We start from the raw sequence: 14,908 nt of genomic DNA, 5'->3' as shown, positions 1-14,908 counted from the left end.
GGACTTCTCTCCTCTCTCCTCCCCTTTCCGAATAAACAGAGCAATAGAAAAACTGAACGGGTTTCAGCTTGAAAACTATTCCTTGAAAGTTGCGTACATCCCTGATGAAATGGCAGCCCAGCAACCCCCACAACAACATCCCCAGGGAAGACGTGGATTCGGACAGAGAGGTCCACCAAGACAAGGGTCACCTGGTGCAACCACAAGGCAGAAACCACAATCAGATGTTCCTCTGCGGATGCTGGTTCCCACACAGTTTGTAGGAGCCATTATTGGGAAAGAAGGAGCGACAATCAGAAACATTACAAAGCAAACACAGTCCAAGTAAGTTATTTTACAAACCTGTAATCATAAGCTTTAATGTTATATTCTCGTCTCCCACGTGAATGGAGACTCGTAAAACTTCACAACTAGCCTGTGTGGTCAGAGAGCAAGTGAAGATAACTGTGAGTGTGAAATCTTTTGCAAGATTTATTTAAGGACTGGATTCTGTCTTTGACACATGTTCGGATACTAGTTGCCATGTTTAACCGTTTTTTAAAAAAAAAACACAAACCAACAACAACCTGTAATTACGCAATGATAATAGGATGGTGCTTGATGCTGGAGACATTGCTTACTGATGTACTGATACCATTCTGGCACTAAATGTGAAACTGAAAGGGCTGTAATATGTTGGTCTGTGGGACACAGAGTTCATGGGGAACATCCCAAATATTTAAGAGCTTATTCTAGCTTCAGTTTAATTTAGGGCATTCTTAAGATTTATGTTTTCAGTCTGAGGGGGAGGAACCTTCCTATCTCCACTTAATACTCCTAAACATCTCATGGCTATGTGTTTCTGGTGAATACATTTGGTGCTATCAAGTTGCAGACCACACCAAAACACAAGTTAAGGAAATACAGGGAGTCAGAAAGCAAGCTCATAAGTGACCTAAGAAGCTTAGAGAACTAGGGTCTAGAGGTGCTGGTGAAGATGGTTTGCAGGGCATGTTAAATCCTTACCCATAAAGAATGCTTCAGTGCAGATACAGGGCTGGGGGCAGGGGGGAGGTGGGGATTCTATTCAAAGTATTCTTCCAGGATACCCCTAAGAGTGAAAGATCCTGCCTTCAGCAGTACACTGGTACAAGCCCCCAGTAGTTACAGCTAGCAGGACCTGGAAACGAGCTGTGTGTGAGGGGTGGAAGGGTGGGTGGCTTCAGTTTTGACAGTAGTTAATGTGGACAAAGTAGTTCTTTCTAATTACAAACCCCCACACTAACAGGCTCCCTCTCCTCCCTCAAACTTGTGATTATCATGATGTTCCTTTCAACCTCGCTTTAGCATGTTGCAACCAGGAGGCTATTTGCTGTTTAACAACAGAAATTTAGGAAATTTGTGGTGTCCTGATGAGATGTGGTTGTATTTTGCCTACGGGCAACCAATTTTTCAGATGATATGTAAAATGTCTAATTCTCAGACTACAAAAATCCTGGAAGATTAGCATAAGGAAAGATTTTATCTCTTAAAAGAAGGCTGGGTAGAGCAGAAATAGTCATAGGTTGCTAACTTCACAGATGTCTGACTTTAAGAATGATGCTTTCATTGTTTTGGGGATTAAAAAAATGTCATCTACTTCCAGTTGTGCAAAGGATTGCCATGAGCTTCTTAGAAAATGTCGTATCGTGAAACGAAGTGAATTTTCAATATCAGAAAGAACAGGAGAAAATAAGAGGGTTTTATTAGAAAGCAGCATGGGGGGGTTGTTAAGTTTGGAAACGGATATGATTTGGGGGAGAGGGGAGGAAGAAAAAAGAGGAGGAAAGAGTATATGACCTACAGTTATTGGCAGAGGACAAATAACATTTGACGTTGTCTTTGTGCAGGTTATAAATAGTTTTTATCAAATTCCCAGAGCTACACAAACCGTAGTGTTGACTAAGGCTGGTAGTTTAAGGGTGGTAGTGTGTGGAACTAGAGGAAAGGTAATGTCAGGAAAATTTTAGGCTTAAAAAGCATAGGAAAATAATCTTCAGGATGGATGCAAGTACTGTGATGCTAGTTGCTAGCAGACAACTGCTTGGAAACTCTGCTGCTGAGGTAATTAAAAAAGACAAGGTAGGACAAAACCTGACTACTGTACCTGCACAATCATTATCAATGGAAAGACTGGCCTAGGGATAAGAGTATTGGGAAAGCTTGATGAAATGTCTTCAGTGGCTTACTACGGACTGTCAATATAATGACTCCTCTAAATGCCTTGATAAGAGTTTAATTAGGAAAAGAGATCCCAATGTCCACAAATATGGAGTTTAGCTGGTAAAATCAGGATAGGAGAGGTGCTTTATAACACACAAAAAATTAGTGTTTAGGAGATGTTTAAGTGGTTGTATACTTTGCAAAATTAAGCCACTTAAATGTAGTCAGTATTAGGTCTAGATAAATTAGTTTAATGAGAGCTGGAAATATGCAAGGCTTGCCATACAGTGCATGGTTACAGTTAGTGTTTTCCTTTCTAGAATTGATATTCATCGTAAAGAGAACGCAGGTGCTGCTGAGAAACCAATTACCATCCACTCAACTCCTGAAGGCTGCTCAACGGCTTGTAAAATTATTATGGAGATCATGCAAAAGGAAGCTCAAGATACTAAATTGTGAGTAAAAGGCATTTAATTGTTGAGGCATTACAAATTCTGAATTCTTATTGACTCTATTTAAAGAAGTAGTCTTCTAGAATTTTTAACAAGTGAATCTTTGTTGCCATTATCCATATTTAAGTAGGTAAAGGAACTAAGAATTTTTTTCATTTCAGGACTGGCTACTTGCCTAATTAGCCCCAGCACACATCTATATTTTCAACCATTGTCTGGCTGTGATTTTGAGGTGGACTGGGGCAAATACTGAAGTTTCTTGAGTAACTACTAGCTTTTAATAAGAGTAATCCTAACAAGTTCTGAGCTCTCAGTAAAGGCTTTTAAGGTATATTTTTTCCTTCCCAACAGCTCTTGCTACTTCAGTGTGACTTACTCAGCAAGTACGTTACTACAAAGCTATAGGTGATAGTGCCAAAATGTCATTGCACTTGGACTTGTTCTTTATCAAGTATAAACCTGTGTAAGCAAATGGGAGTTGTAGATGTTTCTATGAAAATAAAATTTATGCATAAAAACTTACACTCTGGCCTCCAAAAGTCTCACTGAGTGTAACCTGCATTACAGTACAGAAGAAATTCCCTTGAAGATATTGGCGCATAACAACTTTGTGGGCCGACTTATAGGCAAAGAAGGAAGAAACCTGAAGAAAATTGAACAGGACACGGATACTAAAATCACGATATCTCCGTAAGTTTTTGATGTCCTAATCTCTTGGTGAGATAGCAGCAGTGCTGCTGTGGTACATTAAAGTACAGGGTTTTTACAAAAATATTATGCATGTGTTGAAGGCCGAGATAATAGGCTTTCAGAGACCTTTCTATAGTGTGGATTAAACTGTTACTTAAGCTCAGTTACATTTAATGTAAACAGTCTTCATTGTAAACTTAGTCAAGAGCAAGCCTAAAAATAGCATAGGTTTGTGGAGCCTGTGTTAGACTATATTTTGAGTTTAGGTTGTTTTTAACATAGTATACCATGTGTAATGATGAGTGTTTTAAACTCTAAGCCTGTATCAGTTCTGAGCTATGTATGAAAATGTGTGAAACTAGTAAAGTTTTAGTTTCTGGTATATATTAGATTTTTTGGGTTTTTTGCAAAAGGGAAGGAAATAAAGCAAATGAATACCGAAGAGAGTATTTTTAGTAGCAATTCTGTCCCTCTTGGTCACTAGAAGCCAAACTAGGATACATTGACTAGTCTGCTTCAAAGTAATAGCTTTTCATCTGAGAGTTTGTGAAGGTAACTGAGACCTGTTCAAATTTAGCAGAGATAAAACAGCAGTTTTCATCTTTACTGGAAATCTACAAATCACTGATTAGATTAACATCTCTGTAGAAGCTTGGCAGTTAATAGTAGTTTTACCCTGAAGCAATATCTTCAGAAGAACCTTCTGTTCTGAATAAATAATACTTTGGCATAAACTTCCGAGCATTTGAGGGCATCTTGGATCTAGGCTTTAGCCAAAAAGGATGAGAATAAGGCTTATAGGCTGTAGGAGAGGGAGAAAGTTTGGAAGACATGTGAAGACGTATGAAGAGGTGTGAATACATGCAGGAGACAAAGTGTACTGCAGAAAATAGTTCAAGTGAAGACAAGGAAACTAAGAGTGAATGAGGTTCCTCAGAAATAAGAAATTCAAAATGAATGAATGAACCTGACACCTTCCTGAAGGTATGTAAACATTTTATTGAATTAGTCTAAGGAAGAGAAGAGAATCAATTGGAGAAAAAGCACCCAAAAGATATTCTGTTTCAAGAATATATTTTGTGAGGCCAGCTTGCTCTCTCAAATGTGTTGGCATAAACATTTTGTTTGCAAATGGTACACAGACTGTTACTGCTATTTCTTAAAGAAAAAAATATGTACAGAGTAAATGGGATAATGGTCTTCATTCAGTGAAACCAACTTGGCTTTATTGATGATGACACAAATAACACATTGTCTGTAAACACTTGCAGAGTATTTTTTTAATTTAGCAAGTTAATGGTTTATTGGCATTAAAATCTTGGCCTCAAGATACTAGTCATGCTGTGCCTGAAGTAGCCCCATGAAGTTGCCTGGTTTAATCTGCACATAAGAGTGCATATATGTCCATTTATTCTGCTTTGTCTAATTAGTTCTTCTCCTGATCTCTTTATTTAGGCTTTTTAATAAGCCTGTCCATACAGTTTAAGTAAGACAGCTTGTTTGGGAAAGTGTTTTCTCTCTTCTTTGCGGTGTTTTCCACCATTTTCCTTCCTGAAGCAGTAACTCAGTGCTGAAACTGAGGAATTGCTTTGTGGATGTATGTTGCCCTTGCTGCTGCTAAACTGAGATGTGCAGGTTGCCATGCTACCCACTGTGCAAGAAAACAAGCCTTGCATGTTTCTTCCTCTCTTCTTCCTACCATGGGCTTCCTCACCCTTCCTGCATCCTACTCTGACTTTATTTGGTTTTGTCTTCACCCCTCCAACACAACTTTTCTCAGTACATTGGTATGCCATGGCTTCTCAGTTGATTTCTTCCATTTTACCATAGCAGGTCAGCATTTGCTAGCTAGTTCAAGGCTGTAACCCTATATTTTCCTTGAGGAGTTACTAGTGTTCCATGGCAAAGTTGACTTTTGGTTTTCCTGTTGTGAGGATTTGGAGGCTCTGCTGCAGTTCTACTGAGAGTTGGGCTTTCCCTCCCTTCTTCCTTAAGCAATCTGCTGTTGTTCTCAAAGAAACAGTGTTTCTTACACTCTGCTTTTCTGGGATGTCTGAAGTGTCTTTTAGAAAGGCTGGTGTGGAGAGTGAAACTGAACAGTGCTGCACTGCTCTGCAGCGTGATGGTTTCCATCTTGTGCTGCACCTAAAGGACAACTCCAATAGTTGATGCCAAATCTCTCTGGTGGTTTGGGTTGCATTTTTTTGTGCGTATGGAGTTCCTCCAGATTCTCCGAGAAGTGTGTGTGAGCCCTGTTATGACTTGATGCTTTGCTCTTTGGAGGGCAACTCTACATGCTTGGATGTCATGGCACTCAAACGATAAATCTGGATTACCCTCCACTGTTTGCTAATTAACTGTGCTTCTGTTTGATCTGCAGATTGCAGGACTTGACACTTTATAATCCAGAAAGGACCATTACAGTAAAAGGCAGTATTGAAACTTGTGCCAAGGCTGAGGAAGAAATTATGAAGAAAATCAGGGAGTCCTATGAAAATGATATTGCTGCTATGAATGTGAGTTGTCTTGTTGCATTTAACCCTTTGTGGAACTAGAAACATGGAAAGATTTAGGTGTGAGGGACCTCTGGAGGTCTCCTGGCCCAGCAGGGGGGTTGCTCAGAATAGGGTCTGCTTCAAAGATAAATGAGGTTGTGTAGGGACTTGTCACTTTTGAACATCTCCATGGATAGAGTCTCCACAGTGTCTCTGGGCAGCCTGTGCTGTCATCTTGTTCTCACAGTCAAAACTTCTATCCCAACAATCAATTAGAATTTCCCTGTTTCAACCTCTCTTTATTGCCTCTGGTGTTAATTCACGGGGCTAGGGTGAGGTTTTTTATTATGTATTTATGCGTAATGTCATTTTAGTGAAGACTTTTCCTAGTTTGAGTCAGGGAACTGAGAAGTTTAGATTGAGCATTTCATTTTTTTCTTGCTGCAAAAACCTAAAGGAATGTTTATGTACTGTTGTGGCTTATGTGTTCTGGTTTGTATGTTTCTTAAAGTAGTGATTCTTAGTCTTTGTGTTAAAAGCATAAAAACATATGGAAGTGTGTAGCCTGTTTTCAATTATTTAATTTAATAAGGCTTTATTAAGGTTTTTCCTGATTTAGATTATAAAGGCATTTATTTATTCGAAGATGACTGGTGATTATATATAATAAAAACAACACACCTCATTAGTTTCCAAATTATTACAAATACATATTGAGAAATTGAGATTTTTTTTTATAAGATTGTGAAGAGCATTCTGTGTGTGTATCCAAATCTTACAGTCTATAATCAGCCTGGAAAGATTTTTTCCAGTTTACAGTAGTCTCTGATTTTCTAGAAATGGTTGTTATTCATGGTTTCCCTACTAGCCAGAGAGAATATTCTCCCCGCTTCCTCCTTAGCTCTCATGCTATCAGCAAATTGCAGCACACAAACTGCACATAAGGACACAACAAAGGGATTTCATAGGGGTGCATTTTTCCCTCATGTAGTGAGCAGGAGCATGGGGTGAGCTTGAGGTTCCTCTGTTGTTTGATAAAGGTGTGGTAAGCAGAAAGCTACCTCTGTTACTGGAAGGATTTCAAGTTTAGTAGTGATTTTTAGGGTAGTTTTTAGGTTTGAGGGTTTTTTTGATGTCTCATGATTGGCATATCTTGATGGCCTGAGATTGTTTGTCTCCAGCTGAGGTGTTTCTAAAGCGTAATTATGCTACTGGGCAATAATCTGGAAAAGAGGAAAAGGATACAGACAACTTTTGTGTCATGGACAACAAATGCATCCTACCACATGATGTTGCCAGTCTTCCTAAGTGTGGTCAAAGAATGGGCATACAGCTTTATAGCTGATGCTTTCCCAGCAGAAAAATGGAGTTATTTTACTTCATCTTTTGCAAGGCATGGGAGGGAAAGGATATGGGAGGGAGAATGGGCTTTTAGTGTGGTGTATGCCCTCCAGTGTATGAAAAGTCAAGGCTTGTGCATGGGCTTTCTCTGTTTCTACAGGGCTGTCATTTTGGTATAAAGCTGAAATTACTATAATTATTTCTCTGATAATTTTGTTCACTCTGAAAGTAAATTGTACTGTTGCCTGAATTTGCTGTACGGTTTGTCATGTGTTTTACTAATTGAGTTGTAGCAAGTGATTCCCAACTGCCTTTCCGACTGCATGTTTTTCGTGTTACTTGTCTGTGCGTATGTCTGGGAAATAGATTTGAAGCAGAGTCCTTTGGGTAATGGAGATGAAATTTCTTTTTAATAATGTACTGACATCTTCTGAAAAGGTTAATAGCCTATGCCAACTAGGATTTTGATTAAAGTTTTAATAACCAGGATTGTAAATCTTAAATAATTCTTCTGCTATTGCAGCTTCAAGCACATTTAATTCCTGGATTAAATCTGAATGCCTTGGGTCTGTTCCCACCTTCTTCTTCAGGGATACCGCCTCCCGCAGTGAGTGTTGCCTCTGCTGCAGCTGCTGCTTCATATCCACCATTTGGGGTAAGTCTCTGATTTGGGCTGGTTAGTGGTTGGTGATACTAATCTGTACAATGCTGCTGTTTGAAACTAATCAGTTGGCTGTATTTTTGCCAAATTACCTCAAAGATCTGGGAAAGGGTATTTTAGCAGCTGGGTTCTGCCAGTTTTTTCAGTATTGTCTGTCTTTCTGCTTGTACACCGAAAACATTTTGTGTGGCTATGGCAAGGAACAGACATTGGTTGTTCAGTGAAACGCTCAGTGAAACCAGAAAATAGTGTTTCTTAGAAAAGTGTTAAATGCTATTTTCTAGGGAACTTGAATTACTACAGAAAGAAATCCCATATAAAATGGATTTTTTAAATTGCCAGAATTTGCAATTAATAATGCTAGTCTGCAGTGATGTTCCTGTTGGTATGCAGGGAAAAACTGTCTTGTCATAAAGTGGGAATCCAAAGCTAAAATGTTTGCTCGAATGTAGGGTTTTTTAATGAATGCACTAGCCCTGTTGAAATGCAGTACTGCTAAGTATATAGGATTAAAATTACACAGATTTATCTCCAGAAAGCTGTGAATTACTTGACACATTGCTCTCTAAGAAATATGTGAGTGAAAAAATTCAGTAGAATCTTATTCAAACCCAGTGCTGGATAGTAATCATAAATTAGGTCTTTTGCTATGGAGCAGAAGATAATTTGTTGTATCAGAAAGCTCCAGAGCCTTTCTGGAAAGAGGTCATGATCTGCTAGTCAAGAAAAGACAACTTCATTACACAGAGAAAGTGATTTTTAATTTCTCTTCCCTGGTTCTGGTGGTGACCATTTTTGGCTACTCAATGGAAGAAGAATTTTCAGAATTAACAAGTGGATATCAGAGCTTTACAAACTCTGATGTAACTGAGTGCTCTCTTTTCTCAACAGTAACTTCTAGAGTTGATTCTGAGACTGCTTGAACTAGAAAAGTGAAAATGCAGCACAGCACACTGTGCATTAATCAAATAATGCAAGTGGGTCTATATATTGCGTTAAAGGGAAGTGATTGCTTAAATATTTTTCCCAGAGGAAGAAGCCAAGAAAATGTCACCGCAAGGAACAGGAAAAATTCCACACTTGTAGCGTTATTTGTGGGAATGAACAACTTGGGTGTTATGAATGTACTGTAAACTATATTGAATATAATAGTGGCTTTATCAGGAAAAAGTGCTCCAATGAAAACTACAGGGGAAATATGTTTATATTTGGTTTATTTCACTGCTGCTAGCAGTGCCTCTATGACACAAATTCTCTCCGCCAGTCCCTCTTCACTTTGATTAGAGTGGCAGACTAAACAAAAAAAATACAGGTTTCTGCTTCATTTTGCTGTATAAAATGTGGTAATGGATTGTCTGCATTTATTTATTCTTTAAGAGAAACTAGAAGTTATTTGTTAACAGCATATAACTATAGTGTATGAAAAGTGTAGCTTTTTCTTTCTTTTTACTCCAGATCTGCAAACTACTTTGCCATTCTTGAGATTCACACTGTAAGCCTACCGTTCTGTTCCTCACTTGGTTTATTTTAATTTCATTTTCACTTTTTCTTTTCTTGCTTTTGCTTTAAATGTGAACCTAAAGAGTGCTGAATTTGGTGATTTCAATCTTATTAATGCCTGTCTCTTTGTTACCAGTGCACCTTTCTACCCCCCTTCCCTGCCCCTTCCCTAATGCAACTTTTTTGGCTTGATAGGATCTCTGGAAATAGTGACAACTGGAAAAAGGCATTGAGAAACGAGTGTCACTGTGTGGAAGTGTGGGAACTTCTCTGTAACTGGAAGGACCACACTGCCTGAACTCTCATGCTCTGTTCATGCTGTTAGCTCAGTCCTCTGAATGAGCTCTCCTTCCAGATAGTCTAGATGTATGACAAGCTAACATGCAAAAAGAAGGGATGAACTTACAGTTTCAGAGTTTTGGTAAAAGTGTTTGGGCAACTCAAGTCCCTTTAGCTTTTTTTGAGTGGATGTCCTTTCATGCTTGGGAAGACTGGTTAGCTAGAATTGAGGATATCTCTTTCAGGCAGCTGAAAATCCTTTCTGAAAACACTACTGGCATCAAGATGTAAGTGTATCATGCTGCTGTTCTGCTTATTTTTGTCAGTGCAAGTTTTGTCTTCTGCTCAGGGCTGGACATGGGTGGCTCTTCCCTGTCTCCTGTTTGTTTAAGTGAAGGTGTGTTCCTCGGCAATTTCAGCTACATCAGCATCATTGGGGGTCCCTTGGCAACTAATTTCACTTAAATTCTTTTGTGAATGTGTGCTTACAAACCATATAGTGGGCTTTGGGACCCCACTATGATGTGTCTGAGGGATACGAAGCTTCTGAATATCTTGGAATGTATGGACCCTTTCTTCACCTTTTTGTGGTGATAGACTCATAAGTGGCTCTCCCTTGGGTCTGAAGGGGTAGGTGGACGAGCTCTGAGCATTTGAAGAAGAGTTTCCATAAGGAGCTGATCCTTTATGTGTTGTTTTCTAATAAGTGTTGTTGTGACATTGTGTAGGAATTGTTTCCAAAGAAACGGAGACATCATCTTAATTATTGGAACAAGTCTCTGTCACTTTCCTAATGCTGCTTTTTTATATGGGTGGAAAGACAAAAATCTGCATAGTAAACAGATCTAGGATTTTGTTACGGAGCCAGAGGGACATGTCAGAACAGACATATATATATACACACACACACATATATATATATTAAAATATATATATATACACAGCCAAATGCTCCTAAAACTGAGTATTCAGGATTTTGAGACTGGGTTATTTGATAGGTGTTACTGTGTTAACATTTGCTGTCCTCCCTCTTCATGTGAAACTTTAAGGCATATTTGACAAGAGCAGAAACACAGTTCTCCAGCTGCTTCAGGAGTACTCCAGTGTCGCAAACTTAGGAGAAGGCAATGTTATCAAACATTGGTTTGCATTTAGCTCCTTGAACTGGGTCACATTCAGGAGAACAATTCCTAGGTGACTGAGATGCCTCACTTTTTATGGTCTGTATACACCAGTGTGAACTATCATAGAGAACAGCCAAGTCTTATTGCATAGAGCCTTATCTAATTTAATGAGATGCAGTTTTGGTCTCACTAAGAAGCTGGTTGTTGCTTTACCCTTTGTCATGGCGGTGGAGTCCATATAGGAAGGCACAGGCTGTCCTTTGTCTGTCTGTTTACAGATACAAACACATGTGCATGCATGTCTGCTGCACATGTGTAATGCAAGATAATTATTTTTTATATATTTATCTACCACTGGCAACAATTCTTAATATAGCAACTATAATGTATTTGCAAATTCCAACTGTTTGCCTGTTTAAAGCTCCCATTTGTGTGTGGCCATTTAAAAGGGTACAGTGGAATTGTACATTGTGTGTTGATTCCTGAATTTTTCTCTTTTTGCAAAATCTAAGTTCTGTGTACTTTGTCCTCCTAAAAGATAGGTAAATCAAATCATATGGGAACCACTGAAATGTTTTAAGTTTGAGGAAAAAGAAGGGCTTGAGAAAGAACCTAAGAAATGTCCTTGTTAAGAATATTAGAAGCTTAAAATTCTCATTAATGTCAAATGGGCTTGAATTTACTCTTATGATCCTGGTGATAGGATAAAGCTAATTTAAAAAAAAATAAAAATGTATGCCCTTGTGTGACCATACTAAGGACCATTAGACTTTCTGTACCTATTTGTAGCTGATGTCTTGTCCAGCTGCTTTTGGGTCTGGAGAACCACCACTTTCTCTTTACCCTTAAATCTCTCTCTTTAACTCTGCACTTAAATGCTTGTGTGTGTTGCAGTTCTGACACAATTTCAAATGTTTTCATTAGTCTGCCCGTTGTCACTGGTAGTGAATGTCATAAGCTGAGCACCTGCACAAAGAACTGGGATTTGTATGAGGAGGAAAAGTTCTGCAAAAGTGAATGTACCCTGTGCTCATGTTTTCCAGAAGATACATTACCACAAAAAATTTTTTAAAACCTTCCAGCCAAACTGCTTCAGATGCAGAACTGTACTTCTCAAAACTGTTTAGAAGACAGAAGCAATAACTTCATTAAAACTTTGGGGAAAAAATTCACATGCTTGTCTCTCAAGAATAAAAGTTTGTTCTCATGCAATGCTGAAGATTTAAAGCTCCAAACAAGAACTCATTGTTTTAGAGTTCAACTGTGTACAGTTAAGCAATCAAATACATTTGGCCCGTCTACTAGGGTGAAGCAGGTTGCATTTTTCCTTTTATAATTGAAACTTTGCATGTTTGATTGTTCATCTTGCTGCATTCATTTGTAGCCTTTGAGTCTGAGAGCTGGTAGCCCAAGGGAGTGGGGGAAGGAGGGCTAACCTGTAGAGGGTTCATCCTGCCCTTGAAGTCCTGAAACAGGGCAGTAGAATTAGTTCTTCAGGTAAGGGTCCCTGCCTGTGTCATGGCAGATGTCCTCAAACTCATAGGAAGGTGAGAAGCAGGCAGCATTCCTTCACAAGAGGAGTGCATGCCAGCTGTCCATCTGCATCTGCAAGGTACTGTAAGAGACAGGTTTGTGAAAGGTAGCTAAGGTGTAGAGATGCTCCTCTGCTCGCAATAAGACTGTTGATTGGTCTTTTTGCTCAGCTGCTGCAGCTTCCTGAAGCTCTACCTTCAAAATGTGCTCTTTCTAACCTTTTATTTAGCTTCACAGCTAATTTTCAGGTTATGCAATATATATGCTGGCTTCTAGGAAGGAAAAACAAGAAAGAAAAGAAAAAGACAAGGTAGTTTTCAGTAAACAAAATCACAAAATCAAACCACCATTTTCTCATGACAAAAAAAGATCTAGTACAGCTAGGTTGCTTTCCTTTATTCTTTTTGCCATCTCTTGAAGCTTTTTGTTGCAGGTGAGGAACATGCCAATGGAAAACTTTCTCCTTAGAAGATGTTGTGATCAAGACATTCCTTCTTTATTCTCCAGTAATTTTCTTAATAACAGTAAAGAAGAGATCTTCTATATTGCATAGATGTGAGAGAAGAAATAACCATATTGTGCTTTTGGCAGGAAAGAAAAGTAATTTAAAATGAAAAAATTGCTTCATTGAGGGCCTTCATTTGATGCCCTGAGCATAGATGAGACACAAGGAAGAGGAAAAACTGTCCTGTGTTTCAAGGTACTTTGACTCTTACTTGGTGGAGTTGGGCTCTTTTGGATGTCTGGGTCTGGATAGGATTAGCTCATGCAACTGTTACATCTAAACTACCCAAGGCTAGTAATGTATGTACAGCTACAATATATGTAGTCGTAAGTAGCTTTGCTCTAATTTGGCTAGCTTGTTAAGCAGTGGATGATTTTGTGAGGAGCTGTCCTACAGCCAAAAGAGGATGTGGTTTTGGAAGGAAGAAGGATTTGGCAGTGTTTTTACAAAATGGTTTTATATCGGTGAAATGAAAACCAAGTATGTGCAGCACACACAATCTTGAGGAGGGCACTATAGGACAACAGCATTGTCTGAAAATCACACTGCCAGCTAATAAGATTTCTTTTGAAGCTCGTAACCTCAGTGCCTTGAATACACCTTTCCTGCTGCTTAGTTTCTTAAATTCATTAATGATGCTTTTTTGACAACTAAGAAACTTGCTCAATGGTGCATAACGTAGTGGGATTGTTCTGTGCTGTGGAGAAAATGGTTGGTTCTTCCACCACCTAGAAGTCTCCTGTTCATGCCATGCTGTGTTGGCAGGGACCTGTCTCCAAAGTAATCAGAAACTATTCTGCCTCTAGAGATGGACTGTGCCCAGTGAAGGAAGCAAGAATGCAGTTGGTGCCATATGATGTACAAAGATCCGGCAAGTTGACAGGTTTTTTTCTGAGGTGTTGAAGCCTCCAGTTTTTCTTAATAGCTCTTTTTACAGTTCTGAGGTTGTCATAATGCAAGTAGCATCGTTCACTAACTAGGAAGGTGCACTTTTAAAAACAAATATGGCTTCTTCCACACTGCAGGTTTGAATACTTGTAGTGGTATTTGTAGTTCTTTGTGTCAAGAGGTAAGAATTTGTGTTGGTCCCCTGCTCCCAGAGTCCTGTGGGAAGGATGTTTAATCTGGGTTCCCCTGAATGTCTCAGACTCCCGAGCTCTAAGTACTAGGCTCAGCATCTTCTGAATGTTAAGCTAAATGGGAAATTTGATCCTTAGGGTGCCAAATAATATTTTGTTAGTAGAGTGTGCTGAGTTCCTTCAGGCCAGAAGCAAAAATAGGTCAAGTCCTCATTCTGGTGTAACTGGCTCCATCTCTCATTTGTTTGCTTGTTAAACACAATGGAAAAAATAAGTGACCTTTCTGTGTTTTCACAACCTGTTTTTCTTGCAGCTGCCAAGGAATCTGAGAGCAGTGTAAATCAGAGCAGATGAGCACCTGTATCTTTTAAAGCCACAGATTTCACAGGCAGATTTCTAGGAGTCCGGAGTACCCACATGGGTGGTGTGTCACAGCCATGTTTCTTGAAGTGGAAGTGTTTCTACCCATAAGCTCTTTTATTTTGGTGGTCATGCAGTGTTGCAACACCAAATACTTATGCTTGTTGCTTGTGAATGACCAGCAAAATTCCTGCTTACGTAGTTTCACAATCTGTTCCTTATGTTGATTTTTACTTTTGGCTGTCTATTCAGAATAAAAGGTGGCAGATTGCTCTTTTTTGGCATTGTGGCCAATCAGATTTTGCAAAAACAAAGTTCATGCCATATTGAGAAATATGTCAGACCTGTTCCTGCTTGTGAAATGCCTTATAACCAGCCTGCCAGAAAATGTTCCTTCTCCACTTCCGTGATTTCTACCCCCTTGTTCCTGGCTAAGTTTTCATGCTGGAAACAATTCTGATAGGTCTAGTCCTCTTAGTGATTTCTAGTAGCCTGGGGAGATACCTGTGGCTTGCCAGATAGAAGATGGTGGTGATGAAAAGCACTGAAGTGGAGAGCCAAGAAGTGGAGTGAGTAGTACTGAGGTGATTTTAGTAGCATTACACTTAAGGTACTGACCATTGTGTAACAACCAGCTGTGTTCGAGTTTCAGGTGTTGAAATGCAGTAGCCCCTGAATTGGAAATGCAGGTGGGGTTATTGCTTAGGT

At 39.2% G+C, this 14,908-nt stretch overlaps 1 protein-coding gene across 1 annotated transcript in view; it reads left to right on the top strand.

Moving 5' to 3' along the window:
* IGF2BP3 (insulin like growth factor 2 mRNA binding protein 3) overlaps positions 1–14,908 on the top strand; it is a 118,568-nt gene that overhangs the window by 82,978 nt on the left and 20,682 nt on the right. Inside the window, exons 6-10 of the mRNA XM_051609524.1 lie at positions 40–324; positions 2,502–2,636; positions 3,201–3,323; positions 5,704–5,839; positions 7,683–7,814. Of these exons, the coding sequence (XP_051465484.1) occupies positions 40–324; positions 2,502–2,636; positions 3,201–3,323; positions 5,704–5,839; positions 7,683–7,814 (811 nt within the window). The remainder of the gene's footprint in view (positions 1–39; positions 325–2,501; positions 2,637–3,200; positions 3,324–5,703; positions 5,840–7,682; positions 7,815–14,908) is intronic.

This window comes from Apus apus, chromosome 2, assembly GCF_020740795.1.
Source record: "Apus apus isolate bApuApu2 chromosome 2, bApuApu2.pri.cur, whole genome shotgun sequence".
NCBI lineage: Eukaryota > Metazoa > Chordata > Aves > Apodiformes > Apodidae > Apus > Apus apus.
This window is presented reverse-complemented; position numbering and strand designations above follow the sequence as displayed.